The sequence below is a fragment of the Dendronephthya gigantea genome, unplaced genomic scaffold (genome assembly GCF_004324835.1).
Source record: "Dendronephthya gigantea isolate DGI-Jeju-01 unplaced genomic scaffold, DenGig_1.0 000092F, whole genome shotgun sequence".
Lineage (NCBI taxonomy): Eukaryota > Metazoa > Cnidaria > Anthozoa > Malacalcyonacea > Nephtheidae > Dendronephthya > Dendronephthya gigantea.
Genome location: NW_021163102.1, coordinates 291,175 through 316,950, shown reverse-complemented (window position 1 = coordinate 316,950; position 25,776 = coordinate 291,175). Strand labels below are relative to the sequence as shown.

Here is a 25,776-nt window from a genome sequence, read left to right as displayed (position 1 = left end):
GAATTGAGTTGTGTATGATTCCACTCGAAATTACGTAAGACCCTTAAAAAACCCCTTTATAATAATGCAAGGCCTACGATACGCACAATGGTCGCAGTTTCCACATTAGCAGAAATAGTATTTTCAGTATAGTGATTTTTCGAATAGTGTATAGTATAGTGATGGTGAAGGAGTTGACGACTTTTTGAATTGTACAGGATTTGCACGATACACACATAACACGTGATTGTCGGGACAAAGTATTATGAAGTTTGTACTGGGATATTAATATTTTTCATTCAAAAGTGCAGGCATGAGCAGTACGTTTCTGCAAAAACAACTTGATAGTTTTCCTTTAATATACTGAAGCTATCTGCATGGTATCCTTGTAGAGATTTAATGTTTATGAGAGTCATCAAATAATTCATTGAATTAGACCTCAAAAACAATCATAGAGTACAATATGAAGCTTTGATGTTCAGTTTTAGACTATTTGAATAATTTTTGCATACCATAGAGTATCACTTATTAATACAATGACATACAGCTTTATCCACAGGGTTAGCATGACCTCACAATGTATCTTTGATGTCATGATGTGTCCATGACATCAGCACTGGTACCTTCAATTTGCATGTCTTTTGTTGTATTGGTGCTAGAAGAGTCTGCTAAAAGAAAACAAAATTATGCATTTAGCTGCATTCATGAGTGTAGTGGTAGTTAAATTACATAATCACTTTATGTTTGATCAACTGACTGTATTGATTTCAAAGAGCAATTAGAAAAGCTACTTTTATGATATTCATGGTACAAATGCATGTGCTATAGAGAAATATAAAAATTTACCTTCCAACATTTCTTGTAACTCATGAATGGTGTGAATCAGAAGGTGAAATTGTTTCTTACGCAGTTCAAGCTACATAAACATGTAAATATAAACCGATTTAAATAACACAATATTATGCAATGAACAGATTAGTTGAAACATACGCAATTAATTTAACTATATACAAACCTTTGTAACAAGAGTTTCCTGTGTTTCTTTCATTGACTGTACTTCTTTATCCAAGCTTTCAATCTGTCTAAATTTTAGAGAAATGAAAATGAGTCATACAAGAACCTCAACATAATGCAATCCCATCCATGAAAGAACTTGCTATAAACATTTTTGGGTAAACTCTACCTTGTTGTTTCTTTTCTGTTTGGTTCTTTAGCAATAACCCTTGCAAGACTGTCATATTCTGCAAATCCAAGACAGTCAGGTTTGCGAGAGAAAGTACTGAGAAAATACCTAAACCTTACCTAACAGTAGATATACTAGATACACCCTATATATTAATCATGTATTGTGAACATTTTCACATCCATCAACAACTTGTACCTTGTCTATGTTTCCTGATAGTCTTTGCCTCTTCTAGCTCTTTCTTGCATTCTGATATTTGTTCATTTGCCACCTTGATACTTTTTTCTATCAAATTAATGAAAAATTTATTCAACCTCTATATGACATGTCATAAATAAAGGTTTATGACCTCCCAAAGCCATAATGATGGTGCATGCATCTCTTACCAATTTCCTCATAACGTTTTCTATAGTTTTTCATTTCTCTTTGGTTCATTTCATGTACTTGTAAAGTTTTACCAATATTAAAGTCACATTGAGACAATAAGATTAGCATTTTATTGTAGAGAATATTCCTACAATAAGATAAGAAAATAAATAGAACTTTTAGTGAAAACTACAGTCAAATTTATGGTCATTATAATAGTTATTACTAGTTCTAACCGGCTAAGGCTAATAATAATCATTATCACAGCATAAATGCAATAGCAGAAGTTTATTTTCCATACTGCCATTTATTGTCTATATCAGAGTTGGTTACAATCACTGTCACATATACATGCAGAGATCAGTAGCTTATTATTATCAGGATTCAGATGGTTGTGTGTGTTATGTTTGACTAAGGAAAATATTGATAGCATTAGGAGCAAGTGTGGAGAAAGTATTATATTGAATAAAGGCAAAAAAGGCTAATATTGCCCATCACACGCACCCTAGGGCCTGAAGGTATGAATCATAATATCATTCCCAACACTCAACAATAATTTGAACCATGCCACAGAATTCCCTTGCTGTTTTTCGTGTTTTGCATGCATTTGACACAAAAGAACGAAAAACATTCTGTGATACAGAGGGGGATCAACTCAGACAGTAAGTCAATGTACTTTACTTTATACCTGTCATTTTCAGATCCCTCAGTGTCGTTAAACCACTTCAGAAATGTTTTAAGTAAAGTCTGAATTTTTCGGTCATCTCCCGCTCCTTCACCATCTATCAGCAATCGCTTTCGAAAAACATCATCTGAGATAGAGTATAGAATAAAATAGTCACATAATTGCAATAGAAATGGTGGAATACTAGCGAAAGAACTGCAAAAAATACAAAAAACTCACCATCTGTGGAAGCCATATTGGAATTATGGAATTTAATTGTATGTTTTGCCGCTGAACTGTGATTGCCGCTTCGGTGATTTTGACCCACAAATAAGTGAAATAACCACAATTTCATTCTGTCTTCAGTGGTAATCAGTGCCTTTTTACTTTTTTTCTTCTAAAATATTGATATCAAAACATTGCAATCTATTTTGATATTTAAAAAAAAACAGTAAGAAATGAATGAACAAATAATTATGAAATTTTGGCAGGAGAAAATCGGACAATCAGAAAAATAAGGGGGAGATCTCTCTCGTTACTCGCAACAGGCCTGCTGATGGAATAGGCCAATACTTTCTTTGCAAATACAAACAATGAGCTAACAACACGCTATTTATGATACTATTTTTTTAAGGATACGTAATACCTCGGATACCGTATTGAGTCTATTGACCTCAGATCGGTGAGGTACATGTAGGTGGGGGACACCACAAGCGATAGCTAGCCCCCCGTTCTAAAAATTACGAGCGATTTCCCATGAACACGAGACTTTAGCAACTCGTGAGCCAACAAACGTCAGCTATCGCTCAATACCATTCAAAATTCTTCATTGGTTTTGAATGTAATTTATATACAAGAACAGTCGAAATGATTGTGGGAAGCACAGAACGGTTTTTCGTAACAGCGCCTGCGCAGAATGACGAGAAAGCTCTTCTTCATCCTGGCCACCGTAAAAGCAAATTATTTTGAAAATCCCCAAACAAACAACTTAATAAATAAACTTAAGACGGAATTCAGAATTGCCTGATGGTTTTGGAATGTTTATAGGGGAAATATTTCGACCGGACAATTTCAGTAGAAATCAAGTTTGGTGAATTACTGCAATTGTGCGACACATTTTCATAAACAATGAGTATCATGACGTATCTTCAATCTTTCAATCATTACTGGGTTTCTGTAGGAGCACACGCACTGGAAGATTGCTTGGGGAACACCCATTTTATTTTGTATTAATTTAATATTGTCGGTTCTCGGTTGGTATTGGTTTTTTTAAATACACCATTAACACTTATTGAGAATTATCGTCCAATTTTTATTTCATCTGTGTCTGAGTCTGATGGAGAAAATCCTAAAAACAAATCCAGCGTGGTACGTTATCCGTTTTAAAATTAAAATGTGTTGCCACCGCTGCATGGTTGAAAAAACTAGCGGCGAGCTATAAATGGAGTAATCCCAAACGAATGAGCCGGGAAATTTGGAATTCAAAGAATGGTGTTAATGTGGTTTCAAACATATTTATCCAAGCGAAAACAAACATCTTGACCTTTAGTTAATTCGATACTGAGACTGAGTGGGACACCAGCTCTTGTATGAGATCATAGTTTTTATTAATATTTACCTTGTATTATAGAAGCAGTTCCATATTGACTTATTGACTTATTGTAAACGTTATAAAGTAGTATGTATTATACATAAAAGTGATAAAACGACGTAGTATTTCGCTGCATAAAAGCGTTCCTCCTATAAAAAAAGGCTATATAAGAACACGCAGGAATTTGATTCAAAAAATAAACAAAATACTTGTTTTTATAATACAAATTCACTATATTGCATGGAATACTTTCACAACTTCACACTTTGACATTGTGGTTTTATTAAATACAATTTTGTTTCAATCCGTTGCTAAAAATATAACTGATAAATTTCCAGTGGTATACAGTTCATATATATATATATTTAGCATAAACACGCTTGATGTGAATCATGTGATTAGTGTGCTAGAGCTGGTGGGGATCTGTAATAATTTCTAATTCTTATTTCCTTTTTAATTAAACACGCGCTGTCATAACATTTCACTATTTTTACGTCTGCTCTTCCAAGGGCAAGGATAAACTGAGAATGATACTCCAGCTGAATGACTCTGAGAGCCGTTAGATGGCACACACAGAAGCAGCTCACGGTGCAGCATTTTCAAGCAAAAATTTTATTGTTGCGGCGTAGTTGCTCGATGGTTCCAGGAGAAAATGTTCGCTTAAACCGCTTAATCTTGCGTAAATATATATAAGGCATTTCACAGGACACAAATTTTAACTCATCCGATATGGATGCGGTCTGGAATTAACCTTCAGTATGTGGGATTTTAGTAGGCAGCAAAAACAGCCTTCTCAGAATGACTGAAATTTAGCTAACAGTAGTTGCAGATTACTATAGGTCACGTAGTCGTAGAAAACTTTTCTAACTTTTTGTGAAAAGCATTGGTGCTGCTTTGCAGTCACGCGCTTCTTATCCACCCACACACACGGATATGAGTCTAAATCCATAGAGGTAAATATATGAATTCAATGCTGATTTAACCTGTAAAAGTTTCAAATATTAGAAGAATTTGATGTTTTCCCGACGGTAACGTGGCCGTGGGTGGGAAAAAGGCAAAGGCAGATTATTCGAAAGCTCAGTGTCAGTGAAACAAATTAGATGTCGCTAGCGGAAACCAAAGTTTAATGTCCGGCGCTAGTTTTGTGGGCCTGGTTTTTTGCTTTAACCGCCAGTATTCAAGCAAAATACTGATTCAAACTGAAACGAGCAGAAAAGTAACAATAACAATATATATACGTTTATGTCTACGTGGAACAAGAATACCTTTTTATAGTGACAATTTATCTTTTAACTTTTAAATTTTACATCAACATAATTTTGTAAAACTGGTTAATTAGGGCAGGCTTGTTATGCCTACGTGGAACAAGATTACCTTTTTTAAATAATATAATGTATATGTGTAAATATTGATGTAAATTAGATTTCGAAAGGATAATTAAATCTTTCTTCCCCCCTATATACGTTTACCACTTGCAGATATTTGATGTCAAAATTATAATTGTGTTCGACAAAGGTGAACGCCTCTTAGTATAATTGTTTCGTCAAAATTGTCAGTGTCGCTTTGAGATTTTTAAGTTGCCTCGCTTTTGTGTTTTTGCAATTGCCTCGATTTCGTGCCGCGTCCCAATTTCCATGTGCTTTCCATTTTTTTTTTATTTCGAAGTGTTTAACACAAGGATGCTTATCAAAGCATCAGGAATCTATCTGGCCGAACCACCGAACGCCCTTACCGTAATCTTTGATTACTCTTATAAAATCCTATCTTGCCCTTTCGGCTTTTATATTTAGTATTTTCTTTCAAAGTTTGCTTGTTTTCCTTCTTGTAATTCTCCGACGGCCAATACAGGTAAGTAAAGAAGCGCTGAGAATTCTTCTTAGCTAATCATATGCGCAGCCGGTCCTCCATTTCAGGGAATTGTAATGCTTGTCATGTATGCATTATTCAATGAAAATAAAAGCTACTTTTCACTCAGGAAAATTCTCCTTTGGATCGGACAGGACAGGAAAGTTTCCGACCTTTGTGTAAACGCCGCCTGAGAACTCACCGACAAAGGAAACCTTCCTGTCCGTTCCGATCCAAAGGAGAATTTTTCCGAGTGGAAACTAGCCTTAAAGCAGCTTAACACAATGCTGATATACGTGACAAAGACCAACCTAATAACTTCTGAAGTGAACAGCCACTTTTTATTGATGACGTCTTGTTACTGGTGGGCGGTTGTGGGCACAATCATGATCAACAAACGCAAAAAAATATCGCTGGACATTTTGCACTGAGTACCATACATATGCCATACCGGTCATGAATGCCGGGGAAAAGTAGCTAGGGGGGTGACAACATCGAATGTTAAGTCCAATCATAAGGGCTATGAATAAAAATTGAAAGAAATTTTTTCATCCACATTGACTGTTTGATGAGATGTTCAGCTAACACGACTACTTTTGTAGCGCGCGGTAAACAGCAATAAGCGTCTGCCGGTTAAATTTTTCTCTCTTCACCTCAAGTGTTGTACGGTTGTAGCGTTTCAGTCTTGGCAATAAAACTGCTGAATAATGGAGAACACGTATTGGGCGTACAGGGTTCAAAACCTGGAAGTTGTATAACTTATATGTTTATTTGCCGAACTTGTGGGCTGGGAGACATATAAAGCAATTAATAAGATTATCAGATTCGAGAGTTCATATGAGACGTGACTGACAGACCATGCTTGCTAAAATCGCCACGCATATTCTGCGATGAGCTAGCTTGCTTGCTTACTGTAATAAATCCACTTATGCGACAATGTTTTGATTGGTTTTTTAGGGTAATATTCCTTAATCGTTTCCATTGTTTCTACGGCGCCTTTCTAAGAATTATTATTTGCGCAAAAACGATTATCTGCCGTTGAGCGAAGTCCGCACGTACATAAATCGCTGGTGTATACGTGGAACTCTGTGGACTGTTCTTTGTTTTATAGTATATGTAGTATACTATAGATTTAATGTTATAGTATACTTTCGTCTCCAATGTACCTCAATATCAGATATATCTCATATATCTTGATTTTTATTGATTTTCATGTCTTGACCAAAATTTTGGAAACAATCCAAAGTAGGCGTGCCGAGGGTATTCCGTGTCAGTCAGGTTGCATGTTAGATCACTTCATTTGTCGACGTATCGAATCGTTTTTTTTTCATGTTTATTAGGTTTTTCTAATGGGATGAGCGGTATACTATACACGCGATATAAATTGAAGTAATAGTAATTAGAAAGAATAATTAGTAAGAAACAGTATCAAATTGCCCGTCCACCCCCGTCCACGGTTCTCCTACAGGAAAGTCCGGGAACGAGATCGGTTTGAATAGCAATAAATATATTGATTTTACCCCATTACCTGCTCTCGATGAGATACAGAGATTTCAATGCTATAAGCTTAAATTCGTTTTCACCCTTAAATTCAGAAATAGCGTGGGCTTAAAAATGCGTCTAATTCTAAAGCCACAGAACCCTTAAAGCTGGTGCAACTACAAAATGATTAAATGCTCATATATATGTGACCATGTAAAACAGCTGAAAGGCAGTAACATTTTTTTTTTTTTTTGTTTTTTTGTGAAACGTGCACATCTACAGACGTTTTAATACGATCACAGATCAAAGGCAATGGCAAAATTCAAAAAGTAAAATTCTGGTAAAATTCAGAAGAAAATTAAATGAGAAAAGTGAGGATTTTAAACAGGAAATTGACTTGGCGAATAAATAAATAAAAAGGGTGTATACCGATCAATGATGTAACCTAGGAAAAAACTAGAAACATTACAGACAAACTCTTTCAACCACAGTAGTCGAGATAACATCAGCATTTCCTTAGCAACATAATTTAGTTATAGGGTTTACATCATCGAAACAAACATATACTCAATACATGGAGTTCTATCAGCATGCTTGGTAAAAATTTTGAATAAACTTTTTTTACCAAATGAGGGGGAAGAATTCCCCTGAGGGAAAATGTGGCAAATAACTTATTTTCACACTTGGATTGTGCTTTGACCTTGACAACGCGGGGGTGAGAGTTAAGCCAGTTAATCCAGCAACCTGACACGTGACGTGTACACACGTGTGACCTGTTGCGGAAAACGAGATGAGTGTGATATCTATAAAGCCTCAAATGAACTGATTCAATAATCAAACCAATCTTGCAAATCGAGCTGACAGGTCGCGAGTGGACAGAGAGTTTCATTTGAAATTAGCAATTTTAAAGTCCAAAGGAAGATTAAAAGATACATTGTGAAAATTATTATTTAAAATGGTAAGTGATCACTCATAATTTTTCAACCATGGTATATTATATAAAATCGATTTAAACTATACCAAACTTTAGACAAGCTTCGTTAGATCTTCTAGGCTAGTTTTGTTTAGGATTGAATTAATACAAAGCTACATTAAAATGTATCAGCCGTTCATTACCCAAACTTTCTACCCTATCGACTATTAGAAAATATCCCCATACTAGTATACTTCATTCTAATGAATATATTCAGTTTGCTTCCAATTATATTATTCGACGACGTACATTTGATTATCTACTTGTAATGAATGCGCATAATTCAAGGCGCAAATTTAGGGATAATCGTGATAATTTTTAGACGAAACTGCCCTATTCTTGTCGCGCAGCAGCCGGACGAAGCGCACGGGTCTAAACACAAGCTAACCAGAGCACGACAAATATTTTAATTAAATGCGTAAAAACAAAGCCAGATGGAAAGTTTGAATTGTAGAATGGCTGGGATCGATCTATTTTTAGCCGTGAATACTCGAACAAAATTAAAATTTACATATAGTTTTTTAACTAAGAGTAGCCAACAAGAATGCAACTTCAGAAGCTGAATATAGATTTGTACTAAGTATTTCATTAACAATCATCTTTGAAAAAGAACCATCTTTCACGAATGCATACCATAAATCAATGATCTTCATTTAGACTATATTCAGTCTATTCATTCAGGAAAATTCGATTAAATCTCCCATCAACAATAAAAGCAGCCCGTAATGATGCTAACAATGATGTAATACAAATACATTAATGGTCTGATCTGTCAACAACAGCTGCAATTCACCAAATGAATTGAAAGATATTGCAGATAGGAAGGCATATTGTATTTTTTGCTGTCAGGAAACAGGGCAAGTAAAAAACAAGGATTGATTTCTGAACTGATATATGGACTGGACGCGCACATGGACCGTTCATTCAAGGTCAATGAGAACGTTATTAGTAGCGCTTTACGCGATTGCCCATGTGCGGAGTTCAGTGAAGGGCGAGTCGCGAACACACGTCAATAGATTATGCTGCTCAGCCTGCTCGCAGTTCGTTTGGTTAGTGACCCAAATAAGACCTTTTTCCACGACAGGAATTTATTCGTGCGAAATTCAAATTTCAGGGTTCAAATAGGCGCGTAGTATTTAAGTGTATAAAGTGCATCACTCTTTCAAGAGCACTTATTTGAAAACACTATTTCAAAACATGCACAAGTTAGCCTTTGTCGAGAGGCACGTACCTCAAAATTTGAGAAAGCTGCTTCAACAGACGTGTTTAGTCTACTCATGTGTTTTTTATGTTATGAAAAGTTAATATCTAGATGATCGTACATGCTTGTTTTGTCAGGTCACTTTGTCAGGTCATTGACATTGACAAAAAATAGAAAAGATCTACATTAGATCCTTGTGGGATGCTACCATCATTAATTCATTAATCGGTAACGAGGTAAATGGCCATTCACATGACATCTTACGTCCGAGTACGATTTGACTGGCTAGAGGGCATATAACATATAACGACCCTCTTGGCTAAATTCCAGGCTTTTAGCAATCTTTTAACCAGCTTCGAAAAAAATTGTACAAATTTGTCAAGAATAATGAACAGTAATAAGAAGGCACTTATGCTAAGCCATGTATATTTGGTGCACGGTAGTATAGTTTAGCTACGAAAGATTTAGGGAAACGGAGATTATTATCCGTGCTAAACGGACATTAAAGTTAGTTTGAATGGCAATGCTCAGGCAGCTCAGCGAACCTATTCTTTCATCAAAACATTAAGAAAAACTACACGGAATTTAAACCGGCTAGCCCCGTTGTCCTAACAATAGAGTATTAAGTCGCTTTGTTATACGTTTATTATTTTTAGTTTGTGCTAAGCGTGAGGATTACAACACTAAATTTAACTCATTTAAATCCTTGTCGATAATTCTGATAATATTAATAATATCTTAACATCTTTAAAACAATAAGGGACACGTGACCATTATCTTGGTCATCAAAGAAGTAATACAATAATTTGTGGTAGCCTGCATGTCAAGTCCCCTTGGATAACATAAATATAATTGAAACCCGCAATGACGTAATAAATGGATACTGAACAAAACGTCATGAGATATTGATGTTAATCCTCCTTTAGGCTTTACTTGTAAATCCGTATTAAGGAAGCCAAATAAAGACATTACGATTACCTATTAAGGCAGTATGGCGTCAACATTCTAAATATAGTTTTTCTACTTTATAGAATATGACGAGTCCCGTGAAAGAAATAGTCGTGGTCGGCGATGGAATGTGCGGCAAAACCTCAACAATAAGCGTTTTCCTGGGAAAGCGATTCCCGACCGACTACGTTCCGACAGTCTACGAGAACCATATTAAGAAAGTAAAGCTCGGAGAACACAGTGTATCACTAAGATTATGGGACACCGCTGTACAAGAGGATTTTGAAATGTTTCGGCCAATGTTTTATCGTAGAGCTTCGGTATTTGTCGTGATGTATTCGGTGGACCGTCCCGACTCTTTATTAAATATCTGCGAAAAATGGGTACCTGAACTGAGGCAATATTGCCCAGATGTGCCGATCGTTTTGGTGGCCAATAAAACTGATCTTCAGTACAAGATCGGGAAGCTTTCGGAGAACGAAGAAAGGCCGGTCAGTACGTCGGAAGGCCGAGAAACAGCAAGGAAACTTAAGGCAGTTGCCTTTAGAGAATGTTCAGCTTTGACGAAACATGGTATAAATGAAGTTTTCAAAACTGCATTGCTGGCAACACAACACCACGAAAAACAAAAACAAGCTTGGAAATGGTTGACAAATACCATTTTTGCCGAAGGAAATTGAACACGGCAGACTATTAAAAAAGTGTTCTGAACACGACTGCCATCGCTTTCATGTAAATATTTAATTGCAAGATGTAAAAATAATTATATTTATTATTTTCATTATAAAAATTATTTTGTATAATATCAAGCATTCATTCAATATAGAATTATTAGGATATAAATGAGTATTACTGGTTTTCTGGTGGAGAATAATCACATTTTCCTGCACATTTTTCCCGCGGGAGGTTCTTTGTCACGCATATATATAACGCATACTAACTACATGCGCTCTGAGAAAATGAAACGTGGAATACAAATTCATTTTATCAAATCATCAAGAACCACACATCGCGGGCTTGGTTATATTATATATAATGATAATTCCTATCAGTATAACCTTTTCTCATTACATTCCTGGAGACAGTTGTTCGGAAACCGTTATAGGGTGAATAAACAAAAAATGTGTAACAGTTTTACACATTTTGCGAATGCTTTAACGTAATTACTGCAAGCACTGAATGTGTTGTTGCAAACTGTGGTTATTTAATGAACTTGATCGATTTATTTTCGCCTCTCTGCTATCCAGCCTAAAGCGGCTACGAACAACAAACTGGTTCCTGAAATTCACTTCACAGGCATCTTTAGCGTACATATTGTGGGTGTGCTTGTGAATCTTAATGTTGCGATACGGGGTGTTAATGTTGAATTCATAAAGATTTAGCGTAAATCACTGAACTTTAATTTAAATATTGTTTCTTTGTTTGCCAACTTGGGAAAGTTGCAAGGAGACATATTTTCACAGCGTAACTTTGTGCCTTTGCGTTGGATCTCATTGATGAATAAATTCCGTAGATTTGCTATTGGGCTCATGCAGTAAAAGATCTTTAAATTCGAAAAGTGTTTGTTTCAAAGCCTCTCGTACGGCATCGGAACTGCACGTAATGCAATCGACGAGGCACGGATAAATCTCGACGACTTGCGACCAAAGTTTGGGATCCACTGGAAAAAAATTGGGGGGAAATTTCATAGTCTGAAGCTTAAGATATTTTTGCTGGTCATATCAAGGAATTCTGTAAAACTTAATAAATTAGAACTTTTCAATAGACCTTTTCAGCTTGTATGCAAACTAACCCATTTCAAGTCACATGGTCTGAAAGGGCCTTGGTCACAACATCTGAAACGGGTTAATTTGCATGTAAGCTGAAAAGGACTATTGGATGAGTAGTTAAGAGGTATTCAGCTCAGTTGGTGACATAATGAGTTACAATATAACGCTTGTTACCTTTCAGATCTGATGACAAGCTGGTTGACTTATTCGTTTAAGAGAGGGTTCATGTATAACGTTACTGTAGCAAATTCTTGATGCACCGGTGCAAAGGACCTACCTTTACAGCTACTTGACGGAGAATTTGAGGTTTTCTTCAAAGATGAGACCAAGGTTGCCATCGCTTTTATGACGAACGTTACTTCAGCCATTCTAGTTCTGGAAATAAAAGAACATAACAAATAAATGCCGCGTAATATAGCTTTTTTCCTAAGGTTGTTTGCAGTGAATTGATGCCAATCGTTGTCGTTGCTATTTTTATTTTAGTTTCCGCGGATCGTGCAGTGTAAATCATAAACTAAAGTAAAAATAAAAAAACAAGAATGCTTCTAAATCAGGCAGTGTCTAAATTAATGTAAGCTGGTGAATGTTGAACATTTAGAGTGGAAACACTTCCCGATGTTAAAAATGTTACGATTGCATATTCAGGGGATGCGGGCAAAAATTGATTGTCTGATTTTTCATCGTTTTCTCGTGTTGATACCAGGTATCACAAAGGTCTTTTTTACCTTGGTAAGGGACATTTCCCGCCGAGTTTATCATCCTCACTGTATTTAGAAAGAACCTCTTTACAGCGGCCAAGCAAAGAGTCGATGGCCAGTTGGGAAACTTTCACTTCTAAAAAGAAAAACGTTAAGTGATGTAACAATCTGGAAGGAGATTTATAAACTTGAAAATACATACAGAAACTATTTCATATTTTGCAGGATGAATCGGATGCAATACCTTTCTGAGTTCCTTTCGCATCTCCATTTGAAAAGGAAAATTCCAAAAGAATTTCGAAACATGTCTTAGCAAACTCTTCTCTTAGTGGAAACTTACTACCATCTAAACCTAAACATTCAAATGAATTATGAATTGCTTCATCGCCAATAATTTAACATACAAAATCGCATTTTTGGGTCGTCAAATTTCAATATTTCTGTTTTTTACCTTCCAAAGTTGAGTTCGTGGCGGAATGAATGGAGCCTTTGTTTAATAACGTCATTATTCTTGAAAGAAAATCACGTGGTACTATATGCGAGTGCGGCAGGATGTCATCACGTATAACGTGAAGTACCTATGTAAAAAAGTTGAATTACTGGCTTTTACGAATAATTTATAAGTCATCTTACAATAGACCGTTTCAGCTTGCATGCAAATTAACCCATTTCAGATGTTGTGACCGTGAAATAGCCAAAAAAAACTTAACCATTTCAGACCATGCGCCATTTCAGACCATGCGATTTGAAATAGGTTAATTTCCATACAAGCTGAAAAGGTCTGTTCCAGCATTATTAGATATGCTGCTCTGGGTTTACTTCTGCAGAGGAAGAATTCTAATGGTAGAAGTTGGTTATTATAGGTCTTGTCAAAACGTTTCAGAGAATCGAGCAGATCGATAAATGGGAGTGAAAAATGTTTGTTGTTTTGTTAGGATCAATGAGGTAAAGTATAATTTTAGGCAACTCCGTCACTCCCTGAATCGACAATCCAGATTTTAGCACATCGCTATTTGAACAGTTCTTATAATCCTGCATGAGGCCAATTGTTTGGAGGCCGTTTGCCTATGGTTCTAGATTTTAGCAAATCAATATTTGAGCAGTTCTTACAAATGCTTCCCTCACGAGCGGAAATTTGCACCTTACAAACTACAGTACTAACCTTAAGATCAAGTTGCTCGTCACTCAAATGATTTTCCAATGTTTGGGTATCAGGAGGATTGCTGTGAATGGAAAAATAAAAAAATAGCATTTTGAAAACAATTTTCTTTATAATATTGTAAAGTGACGACTACAAACCTTGTCGCAAAGAGAAAGTCTTCAAATGATGCAGCGAGTTCCTCCCACATGGAATGAAACAACTCTAAGAAGAAATTATCGAAATATTACTGAAAGCAGTTTCATAGCCCGAGTCACTCATTGGACAAATTTCTGCTTATCAATGACATTGCTTTTACAAATGCAGTTGCGCGGTGCGGATTTTGATTTTACAAAAATTTAACACATTGAATATCACTTTTTTATTGGATAATCATGATCACGTGTATTATCGATGAGTGGCATGACATATATGGAAATGGAAGTTTCTCTGGCGATATATTAATTACACTAGCCACATGCAACTATATATTTCTATTAATACAAGAACCAAACAAAAATTAATGTTCATATGTACTCTCAACTAACCTGTTCTTGTGTCTTTATAAGCAACAGGCAAGCTCTTTTCTAAGACTGTTATCAGTGAATTGATGGCCAATTTCCATGTCGTCTGTCGTTGGCATTTGTATTTTAGTTTCAGCGGATCGTGCAATGTCTGAAACAAAATGGTTACGAATAATAAGTACAATAAGATTACATTATTTCAAATCATGAGCCGAAATGAAAACAGAAAGAGGGAAAACATCCCCAAAAATTGCATTTCTTTGTCTCTTCATGTATCTTAAAATAGCATATTCTGAGAAATACAGACAAAGCATTCTGAGAAATACAGGCAAAGAATCTTTAGGTGTCTAGATTGAGTCTTTTTACAATGGAATATAAACCTATCCACTCTTCCTAGAGAAGAACAGCTTTGCTTCCGAGTTACTACCAGAGAAAACCTGAACAACCGTCTGGTTTTCTTTAATGAGAACGATTCCTTCCTATGCCTACCTTAATAATACTAAATATCACGTGATCTTGAATCACACTCTCATTGTCCGCACAGACTTGGTACAAGTCCGCCACTCGCTCCAAGCAACTCTCAGAAAACGGCACCAGACTTGGTATGATCCAGTCCCTTTTCCTGTTTACACCTTCTTCCGTCTCGTCCACAGTCGGAGGATGACAGGCAAAGTTTACCACTTGAAGTAACATTGCAAAAACCGTTGGATACATTGGCTGTGATTGGTTATCCAATACTGAACCATGCTCAGGGATTGGTTCGCGGAGCATGTCCAGAGCATTTGAAATTGATACTTGTAATGACGTCAAAACAGAGTCATGCGCCGTTGTTAGGAATGGAGCCGAGTCTATGTGCACGGGCACCTTCAACGAACTAACTAAAACTTGTGATAATTTTTGCAAATCGGAAAGTCCGAAACGCGAGTAGATACGTGGGAATAAATAAGGAAACACGTCGATTAAAGCGGATAAAAAGGATTGAGTTGGATAAACGCGGTATTTTACAACTTGTCCATTCGAGTCCTTTTTAACCCTTAGTGTGTTTGTCGACGAGGTAGAAGTTATGCCGATGTTACACCAGACACGCCAAGCGTTGACCCATAAATTTATATCCTCACTGGCTTCACAAAATTTCGGTTTTACTTTAAGTTTAGTTCGACCTTTGCTAACAAAGTTCCCGCTTTTTTCGTTGAACACGGCTTCGGGCTCTTTCACTTCGTCGTCGGGTGTCGGATCTTGTACAATGTCAAGGAAGCTTTTTAGTGCTGCCAGCGATACCTCAGCGGACTTGCTTAAAGCAGACGCTTCAACGAACTCCAAAAGTAGAGCCCAGGCTCTTGGAAACTCGTCCAGTGATGCGAGGAGTTGGCGTCGCGTGTTAAAAACGCGCGCAACGCCATTGAGAGACAACACCCGTGTCTCGTCCCATTGTTTTTCGGCCGTGTCACGTGAATGATGCATGAGGATCCTGCCTTGTGTGGACGTGTCGCTTGGTGGGGGGACTGAAGCGGCTGAACTCGACATTTTCTTGACGCGTTCTAGTAGAGGAAAGAGAACCTAACAAGAAAAGATATGGAAAATATTCTTGATTGAAATGAAAGCACAACCCGATACGCGGTTGCGTCATTAGGATGGAAGGAGGGATAAAAGTTAAAATTTAAAAAAAAAGTTAAAGTTTATTCATGTTAAAATGTATTATTCTACAAAAGCTGGTTAATGTTCAACAACTTGAAATCAAGAATCCAAATTGACTGAACGACGAAAGTGTCACAGGGAAAGAAGTCATTTTAATGGCCCACAGTGAGTAACATACCTGCCAAAGCACTGTGTACCATGTAACCTTATCCAACAACGAACCATGCGCACCTATGGTGGAAAACAGTGTCTGACCCGCACTCTTACGGACGGCAGGTCTGGGATCAACACAAAGTTCACCCATCTTAGAATACAGCGCCATCCACAGGCGGTCAGAAGCAGGCAGTGCAGGATCGTCTCTTGTAGGTTCGGAAGCATGGGTGTCCTGTTGCTCCAAAGCCTCTTGAATGGTGACGCGATTTTGATTAAGAAAATCCGAGATATTCCACTGAAAATGAAAAAGATCATAACTTAGTGTGTACCAACGAACATCACCACATACTACAATAACCATCACGCTACTACCAGGATGACTTATTGAAACCGGTCCAGTATAACACTCTACAATCAGTATCACATTGGCATCAGTATCGCCCAATGAGGTTCCCCCTCTCAGCCTACGATCACTATCAGACACACTAATAGACACCACTCATTGGAATCAACGTTTAATTCTACGATTATTGTCACACTAGCATCAGCCCCATCCATTGACATCACCATCGCACTCCACGATCACCATAATGGTGTCTGGCTGCCTCACACTTCATTGAAACACAATTCAAGGCCACCACTGACACTCTCACCATCATCATCACCCCCTGTATAAATTCTTATACACTACTGTACATATACTGTAGGACGTACCAACAATCCGACGGCAGTTAAACTGATATTCAATTCTTGGGGCTGTAGACCATATTTTCCAACGACCTCTATGACCAGTTTTAAATCAGAATGCGGGATCATTGGAAGATAATCAGTAATAATAAGTTGAAGACTTTGAAATCCGGATTGAATTATAGCAGAACTACATAAAAAAGTCAAATTTATTGCATGTTTCCTTTGATATTAGTGTAATAAAAACCGAAGAGAAGACCTTACATACCCTTTCTGGTTCGTAGCCGCCCCAACCACACCAACAATAACCGGCCATCCAGTTCCCAAATTTTGACCATTTGATTGCAGAATCTAAAATGGTCATTACGAATTCTTGAAGATAATTCTATATTGCTGCTCTCCCCTGACTTTAAACCATTCAAACCCAACAATTTCAACACAGCTTTTTCGATAAACGAGTTAAACTAGCACGGGTCGTCAGACGACCGTCTGGGTCGGTTAGTATCTTGTTCGTGACGTAATTGAAAGGGTATGTATACACCAGTAGGGTTTGTTTGATTACGTAATCAAATAAATATTTTTATGTATGGTACCACACGGAATCCAGGATTTCTGTTAGCTTTTTAAAAAAATGCTATTGCTGTTGGCTATTCTAACTGTGACACAACTCAATATTCCGTACCTTAAGAACGCATTCCAACTGCCTATTACGAACATCGCCATTGTTGTTGCTTGACATAACTTGTAGTGGAGATAAGATCATGGACTGGAGTTGCTGAAGTGGAAACAAAAGAGAAATATTCAAAACTTTTAAAAAACAATGAGTTACCAACAAACGATGTTATGGTCAGGCCCTTTTTACTTTTTCCTGTCTGTATTTGCCTGGGGTGACAAAACAAAAGCATGCAACGATACTCAGGTTAGATTAGATACGTAATACATATAGAAAATAAATCGAATTACATAAATTTGGAGCAGACTCTTCGACTCATAGTTTATCATTTTTGTTATTGCACCTACCGAGTTTGCAACAAGCGGAGGTTTGTGATCAAAATTCAGAGCCTCACGAACCAACATCGTCACAGCCTCAGCACCATATTCGCGCATGCGTGTATAACGACTCTGACACACCTATCGAAAACAAAAATATCTACAAGGTTAAGACAATGGCGTCCGCGTTTCTCCATGGGTGTATACTGCGTGTTTGAGATGAAAAAGAGTTTGGACAAACAGAAGTTCACCTCAAGTAAATGAGCAGTGAGTGGTTTCCACAGCACAGGTATTCTATGAAGATTATGTAAGCCCGTCTCCAGTAGCTTTGCAATCGGAAATAACGATGGATCCTGAATTTGATGACACTGTTAGTATGTAAATGCCCTTGCCTTCACTCTTGGATCGTATGAAATATCGTATACATACCTTGCTGCTTTCCGCTTGATCAGCAGATTCAGACAAGAGTCGACACAGTGCGTCGATTAAGTGGTGGACGGCAACATCATCTAGGAATCTGGGTACAACAAAATAAATGCAGAGAATTATTTAAGGTGGGTAAGATGAGAAATCAATCGCGCTGGACCGAAGTGGTCAGAAAGTAATCAGAGCGTATACATATACTGTAAAACAGAATAAGTCGTTGACTTTGCAGTTTACTCGAGACCCCATGCAGCCAAAGCAAACAGTGTCGCCCCCTTTAGATATTTCTCATCAAAAAGTACTAGCGGTTATCGTACCGTGAGCTTTCAAAAAGCCTGGACAACATGGCGGACAGAACTGGTATTTCTGTTTTCAAAGAGGAACTGACGACCTGGTAAATACAGTAAGTCAGATTGAAAAAACCCCGAGTCTTTCCTCCATATTGTAGTATATATTGTAGCCTACCAAATTTGGAATTTCGTTAATCGGACCCGATTTTAAACTGCCTCCATCCGCGGGTATAAGTCCCAGCATCCAGGTCAAGTGCTGAAAATATCAATAAAAAGAAAAAATAAACTAAACGAATGAAATGATATCTGCACACTAGCATATAGCATTACAAAAGGTCCGCATTGGAAAGCATCTTTTAGCTAAATGTGTTTTCAAATGTGTTTAAGAAAAATAGGTTAACGAAATATTCACGAATAATCAGTCAGCTTTACAATTAAAAAAGTGGAAAAAGAAAACATTTGTTTACCTTTAAAGTGGCAAGCAGTATATACCACGATGATCCCAATATTCCTCCGTGACAATGAGCGAGGTTTAAAATTGCTCTCATACAGCGAATGTTCTTTGAAGACAACTAAATTGAATTAAATACAGAATTATACTTTATCGTTTAACGTGTGTAATAATAACAAGGTTAAGATACCCCGGTCCCGGTCTCTGGGTTCGAGTAGTCATAAATATTTTCGTTCAATGGAAATTCTTGTTGTTTACGTATTTTATGATGAAAATCTTACTTGCCTCAAGAGACTAAAACGTCTATACTAAAAAAGGACTGCCGAATTCCGAAAGAATTAACCAACATTAATGGATAGATATTCATTGAGGTAACACAACAGAAGTTGCAAAACTGAACAGGGTTTCAGGTGCAGAGTTCTACGGGAGTTACAACATCCAGTTGCAACGTGTTTACCAGAAGTTCTCAGAAGTTCTTAATAAGATTTTTCAGACTTGAACGGAATTGCAAATATTGCAACTCATCAGTGGTCAATGCATGTTGCATTTTTCACAGACGTTCGCGTTCCAGGTTTTTAAAATTGTATTGCAAAGTGTCCAAAAGGGGGCGGATAATTTATTTAGCAAAATTAGCGCAATCACATACCGTCACAGGCCCGCTTTGTGCTCCAGGCGCCATACCCGCAACCATGGTCGGAAACCCACTTCCGTTATCCCCGGGCTTTTCCGCGTGCCCAGGATCTTGGGACGGTAACAACTTGGCATCAACAGCCGTGTCCAATGAGGGAACGCTAAGTACAGATAGGGAACATTGGGATGGTAAAGAGGCTTTACATAGGGACATAATGAATGCATCCCGCGGGAATGTTAGATCAAGTAAGCCACAACTGTTTGATAAAATTTGAAAGCATTTTAAGATTCCTTCCGTTGATGATTCGTTGTTACTATAAGAGAAATTTGAAACAAATATTATTTCTAATTTCTACTCTAAAGGCGATTCTCCATTACATCCGCTCCGCCCGCGCGGGCGAAGCGCGCTTTGTTTTTCAGGCCGGTCATGGTCGCATGGGCAGATTTTCAAAACCCACTTCGCCCGCGCGGGTAAAGTGGACGGTAATGGAGAATCACCTTTAAGAAACTGACCACTAATCATGCAGCGATCTATGCTACGTACATATGCATGAACATATATTCTCGAAGAGAACCGCTAACGAGTTTGAAAGAATGTTTTCCTTCAAAATGTTATCAACTTTCTCTTTATTACCATTTTAGTTTGCCTCATTTTATGTCTATATAGATGACCAATATTTACCTCGCTTCCAACAGCAGCGACAGAGCAGCAAGCAGACCACACCAGGAAGAATTTAACATCTGTTTCCAAACTTCGTTTAGATTTTCTTCTTTGAAATAAAAAGAATTTGGAAATGAAAATATAAACGAAAGCGTTAAAAGAACATGGAAAAAAACAACCATGCAGAATAAACAACATAAAATCAAATCCGTCGCCACTAACAAACAGTGGACATACCACTCAACATTATCAATATATACTTCACCGTCAGGATAACCACCACAAAATAAACTAAACCAACCTTCTTCATTATTGCTATTTTCAACAGCTTCAGTCCCAACTCCAGTCTGGTCTGGTGTCTTCACGTCCTCATTCGGTTCTATCCATCCCTCAACTTTCGCGTCATTTTCTTTCTTCATCGTCGACTTGACAAGAACATCAATGCTATTAACCAGGGCTAACAAAGTTTTGAAGGCAACGGTCATTGCATAAGCTTCAGCCACATTTGGAGTTTGAATTCTATCCAACTGTTCCAGACTAGATCAAATAAAAACGCGACATACATGTACTATACGAGTGGTGCAACATATGAACTTTTTTATACTTGCTAGAGAAAGTTTGTTTATACGAGAAAGCTCACAAAGGATAGACGTCTGACATGACAGTTCCAAAAATATAGCTATAGCAGGTGCGGGAAAATTTTAAAAAAGTATGAATTAGATTAGATGGACAGGATATAAGATTAGCAAGGTTAGCGTATGTTCAGCTGTAATGTTGACAAATGCTCTGCCTATATTTTGTTATATTTCTTAAAATATCATATTAGTTCCAATATAACCAAGTAGCAGCGTGGCAGCGTCTTCAAACAACTTAGCATCAAATGTGGTATAACAACTGCCTAAATAGACAAAATACTTCTCGACGTTTCGACCTGAGGGCCTTCGTCAGGAGAGTTAGTGCGAAGGCCCTCAGATCGAAACGTCGAGAAGTGTTTTGTCTATTTAGGCAGTTGTTATACCACATTTGATGCTATCATATTAGTTCGCTACATTCTAAATAAAGATTAGGTAGAGATTGTGTCCGCAAAAATACGAAACGTGTGAAATTGAGCCAAGCTTACTAGACAGGTTTTGCTTGTCCTGAAGGTAACTTTACAAGAGGTAGCCACACGCCATGGTAGTGAAAACCAGGCACTGGAGTACCGCCATTAGCCGCTGTATTTCCTGTAGTGGACTGGGTCGGAGGAGGTTGTGACGAAGGGGAGTGAGGTGGAGTTACTGAAGGAGTCTGCTGCCCAGCACCGGAGTAAAGTGATTGGATGAAACTAGCCAACGAGTTGACGAGATCGTGGAAGACTTTGGTCGAGTGTTCTTGCATGTCATAGTATTGACAGAACGATCTTAAATATAATTTGAATTGGTAAGATGTGGCTTTTGTCTTTCTAAACCAATTGTTAGTTGGCTCCATTGAACTACATATACAAGTTTATTTTAGTTTAATGGTTAGCTCATCAGTTGAGCTGATAAATTAAGACGCACTATTTATTTGGTCACGTTATAAATGCAGAAATAATGAACTTCTTTGTACATGTACCTGAGTAGTTTGGGCTGAAGACATAGAATATGTAATACTTCCAAAGCGAGTGAACGTTGCCAAAATGGTTTGTCAATATCCAAGAACTTTACCAACAACGAGAGGAAGATCTCACATTCTGTCACCTGCAAAAATATTAAGATCAATACAATTTCTAAAAAGAATCGATCATTTGGGTTGTTCACGTTTAGCATGCTAAACTAGTCGTGTCGCGTGTGGTCGTGTCGCGTGATGATGCCTATGACTGATCCAGGTACGGGCACCCACCAAGAAGTACCCGACCTCCCCTGACAAGTTATGCTAGTGTGTCTCTGAAAAGTTTCAGACTTCTCTTACCAGTAACGTGTAGAACTGTTCTATCAAGACCGATACGATCCGCAATAACCTCATAGAAACAGGGAAAACCGGTTTCTCTAAAGGTGGTTCTGATGAGTTTCCCGATCCTTGCCGAAACTTGATGCTCGGTGAAAACAACTTTATAACAAGTGGACACACTCTTTCTTTGAGAAGAAAACTGAACTCAGGATGCTAAGTGAGAAAATCAGAAATATGACTATCCACCCTCAATGATGTATCAGTAAATCTAAGGAATTAGCGAGCAAACCTTTAGGAATATATTAGGAAAACTCTTCAAAACATTCTCCAGTAATTCCAATCCAAACGTTCTCATCATTTCGTCCATTCCAACAAGCCAATATGGTTGCTCACCATTTGTCAGCTGACAAAGATCCTGGGAATGTAAAATACAGAAAGAATTGAAGCAGTGGTACAGCCATAATAAACAGATAACCAATCTGGGCAAGAACTAATTTCATGCAGTGACTTGGTAATAAGATAAAGTAACCACTGGATGGAACATTTTTAAAATATTACACAACAGAGCATAGATAGAGATCGAATATAGCCATTACTCCTATGTTCTAAAATTGAACTTGTCATCTGGAAAGAAGATGGCATATGCAATGCCATGGGTTACTAATTGACTATTACCTTTGGTTTGCTTAAACAAGGAACAAAGATTGTCAGAATATTACAATCAAATTGAATTAATATTTGGAATCAGACAACTATTTTACCTGAAATAACAAATAAGCATCTCTTGCAAATGGTCTTAGACTGACTGGACAATTTTTATGTCTTGGACTTGGTGGGTTGAATTCAGGTTCATTGTCTAGAATAAGAAGTTTTTGTCCTTCTAGTAAGAAACATATCAATAGTTGCCAGGCCAGAGGAGAACAAGATAAGTTTGATTTGATATTGCTACACACCTCCCTCTTCATTGTCTTCATACACAACTCTATCAAAAGCAGCTGAGACAATCTGTCGAACACTTGCAGCTGCTGTACTACTGATAGTCACATCTTTGAAGAAATATAACTTAAAGCACAAGACTATTGCCTAAAATCAAATCAAACTACCATTAATTTTGTTTACAGTAGCCCAGATTCAGGTAAGTACTGGACAGATTTATAGGCAAAGGTACATATACTAAACAGAATGAAATTTATCTGTATTTTATGTTATTACATCAAGCAATACCTTGGCAAATGATTCCCCAGCTACAATTTTTGTGGTTGTCAAAATTAACAGCAATGTTTGCAAGATTCTCAACTCCTCCAGCCCAGTTTCCATCAACAACCATAATGTACTGATTAGGTTCTTCGCAGAAGCCTAAAAATTGGATGCAAATTAGAAACAAATAATATTTGGTACTAGGGCTGTTTCTTCTTGCTGTGAATATGAACTTGAGTGCTGAGACCTAAATGGGTGCTTTAGAAGAACAGTGTGCTATTTTTGGACTGATGTCTGATTAAGAGTTAACTGTTACATCAGGAATGTAAAGACATATTAATTCTCTTTATTATTATATTTTAAAAAGAAGGGGAAAAAACTTATATATGTATATTTTTTAATTTTGTTTGATTGAATACCTCTGAGATGGCTTGATGAGAGATCAGCCTCTGTAATGCTGTCAAAGATATTTGAACTACACGAAGACTTTTTGTGTCACATCCCAGTAAGAAAGGTTGAATTATCTCTGTTTCTTCTGACAAAACTGAAGAAAAAAGTTACTTTATGATTAGTTATTAAACCTGGGTCATAGGGTTGTATACATATAGGCTTCCAACTATTTCATAGAGTGATGTGAGTGTGACCCACCTCGGTATATGTCTTTGTCTTTTTGGTAAATAGCAGGAAGATTTCGTAGTTTCAAAATGCCAGCTTCTGCTGCCTAATATGAAGAAATAAGATAAATCAGTGGTATGTTGAGGCAGCACTCACAGGTTGTCAGGGGGGGGAGTTTTTATACAGTAGGAAATTTTTCATGACCAATGGTTCAGTATGTCCATTTAGCATGGCTTACTAAATAAAGGGTGGTGACCTCACTGACCTGGTGCAGAAATAAAGGGTGGTGACCTGGTGTAGAAATAAAGGGTGGTGACCTGGTGCACTGTATTGGCTGGCCCCTTGTTTCGGGACTTAGAGGTCAACTATAGTTGGTGCAATAGAATTCTGAAATATATGGGGCAATTCACTTGCGAACATTTATTTGTTGATTTACAGAATTCATCATTGAAGCCCTAAAGACACCATGTCTGATATTCTATTGTGCTCAGCCAGAAGATGAAATTTCCAGGTCTTCCATATTATTTAGATAGACACCTTTCAAAGCCTCTGTATTTACTGTTAGTAAGGTAGGTGTCTGGGGTAGAGTAAATAGGGTGTTAATTTAATATACAACAAAATGAACAAATTATTCATTAAAAAATCAAATATAAAACAGCCAATACTTTTATATCATTAATAACAAAGCATTGCTCAAAAAGTCACCCCAAGAACAAAATACTAACCAAAATATAAAAAAAAATATGTAAACAAAACTACATTTGCAATTGCCTACTTGAACATGGCAAAAATATTTGCAACGTGTCAGATTTGCAATTGCAAATACATGAGTGAGAATTGAGAACATTTTAGGTTTAAACACGTTTCAAATATTCAAATAATCTTGAAAATTTTTCATTACCTCTTTTACAGGATGGAATTTCTTTCTTGTTTCGTTTGATAAAGCACGGAAATCTGAATTCAGAGCCTCAACAAACTTTTTTGAACGCTCAGTCATATTTCCTGCTGTGAGTGAGAGGCTACTAGTGCAAAAGGAGATTCCAGAACTATAAGAAAGAAATCTACGTTGTTGAAGTGAGGTTTGCCTGCTGTGCTTGGCACATTTCAAGGCTTTAAATTTTAATAACTAGGTATTTGCGGCAAAATCGTCGAGATATTCGCCCAAAACAAGTCATTCGACCAAATATCAACACACTAATCGACCGCCATATTGAAATTTGATTGTGTCAGGCAGTGGTCAGGGACTTGAATGTGATGAGGGCGTCATGATTCGGGAGGTGTGAAAGGGTACATAACAGCAGGGCTGATAACAGGAGTATATTCCATTCCGTCTTTTGGTTACTTGACACTTACTGCAATAATTGTACTTAAACTACAGGGTGTCCCAAAAAAAAATCCAAAGCTCTTTAAATCACTTTCGTTTTTGAGTTTGAATGCCTATAAGCACCCTGTTGGGACCCACAACTGTATAAATGTTTTGACATAAGCATTTTAATGCATGATGACAGTAAAATTTGTTTGTACCCACAAATGAGTCTTATTACCAATAATTACAATTTACAGATATGCATGGGTAACAATATTTCAATTTACAACCCAAGCACTAACACTAATACTAATTTTAAATTTAACATTTTATATAAGTTGTGTTAATGCCCACGAGCAACGCAATGCAAACAATTCATTCAAATTTTAAAAATAGGTGATTTCAATTGTTTTTGGGTTTTTTGGGACACCCTGTAGAAACTGTTACCAATACCTGTATGATTTGTCAA

At 37.2% G+C, this 25,776-nt stretch overlaps 3 protein-coding genes across 5 annotated transcripts; 1 reads left to right on the top strand and 2 right to left on the bottom strand.

Annotated features, from left to right (window-relative positions):
• Nucleotides 1–37: 37 nt before the first annotated feature.
• Nucleotides 38–2,505, bottom strand: LOC114533526 (THO complex subunit 7 homolog). 2 transcript variants are annotated; one of them, XM_028555057.1, is made up of 8 exons: nt 2,433–2,505; nt 2,217–2,340; nt 1,549–1,676; nt 1,361–1,447; nt 1,163–1,220; nt 995–1,061; nt 826–895; nt 38–644 (listed from the first exon to the last, which is right to left on the bottom strand). In XM_028555057.1, exons 1-8 carry the CDS (start codon nt 2,446–2,448, stop codon nt 571–573), a joined length of 624 nt encoding a protein of 207 aa, XP_028410858.1. In that variant the 5' UTR covers nt 2,449–2,505; the 3' UTR covers nt 38–570. The 2 variants fall into 2 exon arrangements, with proteins under 2 accessions (XP_028410858.1, XP_028410857.1); XM_028555056.1 differs by having other exon boundaries at nt 40–647.
• A 5,395-nt stretch (nt 2,506–7,900) lies between these two features.
• On the top strand, nt 7,901–10,985 carry LOC114533481 (ras-like GTP-binding protein Rho1). Its single transcript, XM_028555009.1, has 2 exons — nt 7,901–8,068; nt 10,316–10,985. Exons 1-2 carry the CDS (start codon nt 8,066–8,068, stop codon nt 10,910–10,912), a joined length of 600 nt encoding a protein of 199 aa, XP_028410810.1. The 5' UTR covers nt 7,901–8,065; the 3' UTR covers nt 10,913–10,985.
• A 1-nt stretch (nt 10,986) lies between these two features.
• Nucleotides 10,987–25,211, bottom strand: LOC114533479 (protein MON2 homolog). 2 transcript variants are annotated; one of them, XM_028555007.1, is made up of 32 exons: nt 24,903–25,211; nt 24,035–24,107; nt 23,806–23,930; nt 23,414–23,545; nt 23,143–23,272; nt 22,951–23,045; nt 22,479–22,604; nt 22,211–22,402; nt 21,875–21,999; nt 21,402–21,680; nt 20,583–20,818; nt 20,303–20,390; nt 19,637–19,934; nt 19,007–19,111; nt 18,715–18,795; nt 18,567–18,640; nt 18,256–18,343; nt 18,078–18,179; nt 17,857–17,967; nt 17,519–17,611; nt 17,105–17,187; nt 16,864–17,026; nt 16,175–16,444; nt 14,851–15,918; nt 14,386–14,512; nt 13,999–14,062; nt 13,862–13,922; nt 13,151–13,277; nt 12,944–13,051; nt 12,727–12,835; nt 12,279–12,376; nt 10,987–11,892 (listed from the first exon to the last, which is right to left on the bottom strand). In XM_028555007.1, the coding sequence occupies exons 1-32, from the start codon at nt 24,996–24,998 to the stop codon at nt 11,723–11,725; spliced, it is 5,097 nt and encodes a 1,698-aa protein (XP_028410808.1). In that variant the 5' UTR covers nt 24,999–25,211; the 3' UTR covers nt 10,987–11,722. The 2 variants fall into 2 exon arrangements, with proteins under 2 accessions (XP_028410808.1, XP_028410809.1); XM_028555008.1 differs by having other exon boundaries at nt 20,303–20,387.
• Between the last annotated feature and the right edge of the window lie 565 nt (nt 25,212–25,776).

Bases quoted from the DNA above. Each gene is read 5' to 3' on its own strand.
- LOC114533526 (XM_028555056.1), bottom strand. The intron at 1,221-1,360 runs GTACAAGTTGTT...TTGGATTTGCAG, and splicing joins TATCAGGAAACATAGACAAG to AATATGACAGTCTTGCAAGG. The intron at 648-825 runs GTAAATTTTTAT...GTTTTCTTTTAG, and splicing joins GTTACAAGAAATGTTGGAAG to CAGACTCTTCTAGCACCAAT.
- LOC114533479 (XM_028555007.1), bottom strand. From the start codon at position 24,998: ATGACTGAGCGTTCAAAAAAGTTTGTTGAGGCTCTGAATTCAGATTTC. The intron at 14,063-14,385 runs GTTAGTTGAGAG...ATTTCTTCTTAG, and splicing joins TTATAAAGACACAAGAACAG to AGTTGTTTCATTCCATGTGG. The intron at 11,893-12,278 runs GTAGGTCCTTTG...ATTTTTTTCCAG, and splicing joins TCCGTCAAGTAGCTGTAAAG to TGGATCCCAAACTTTGGTCG.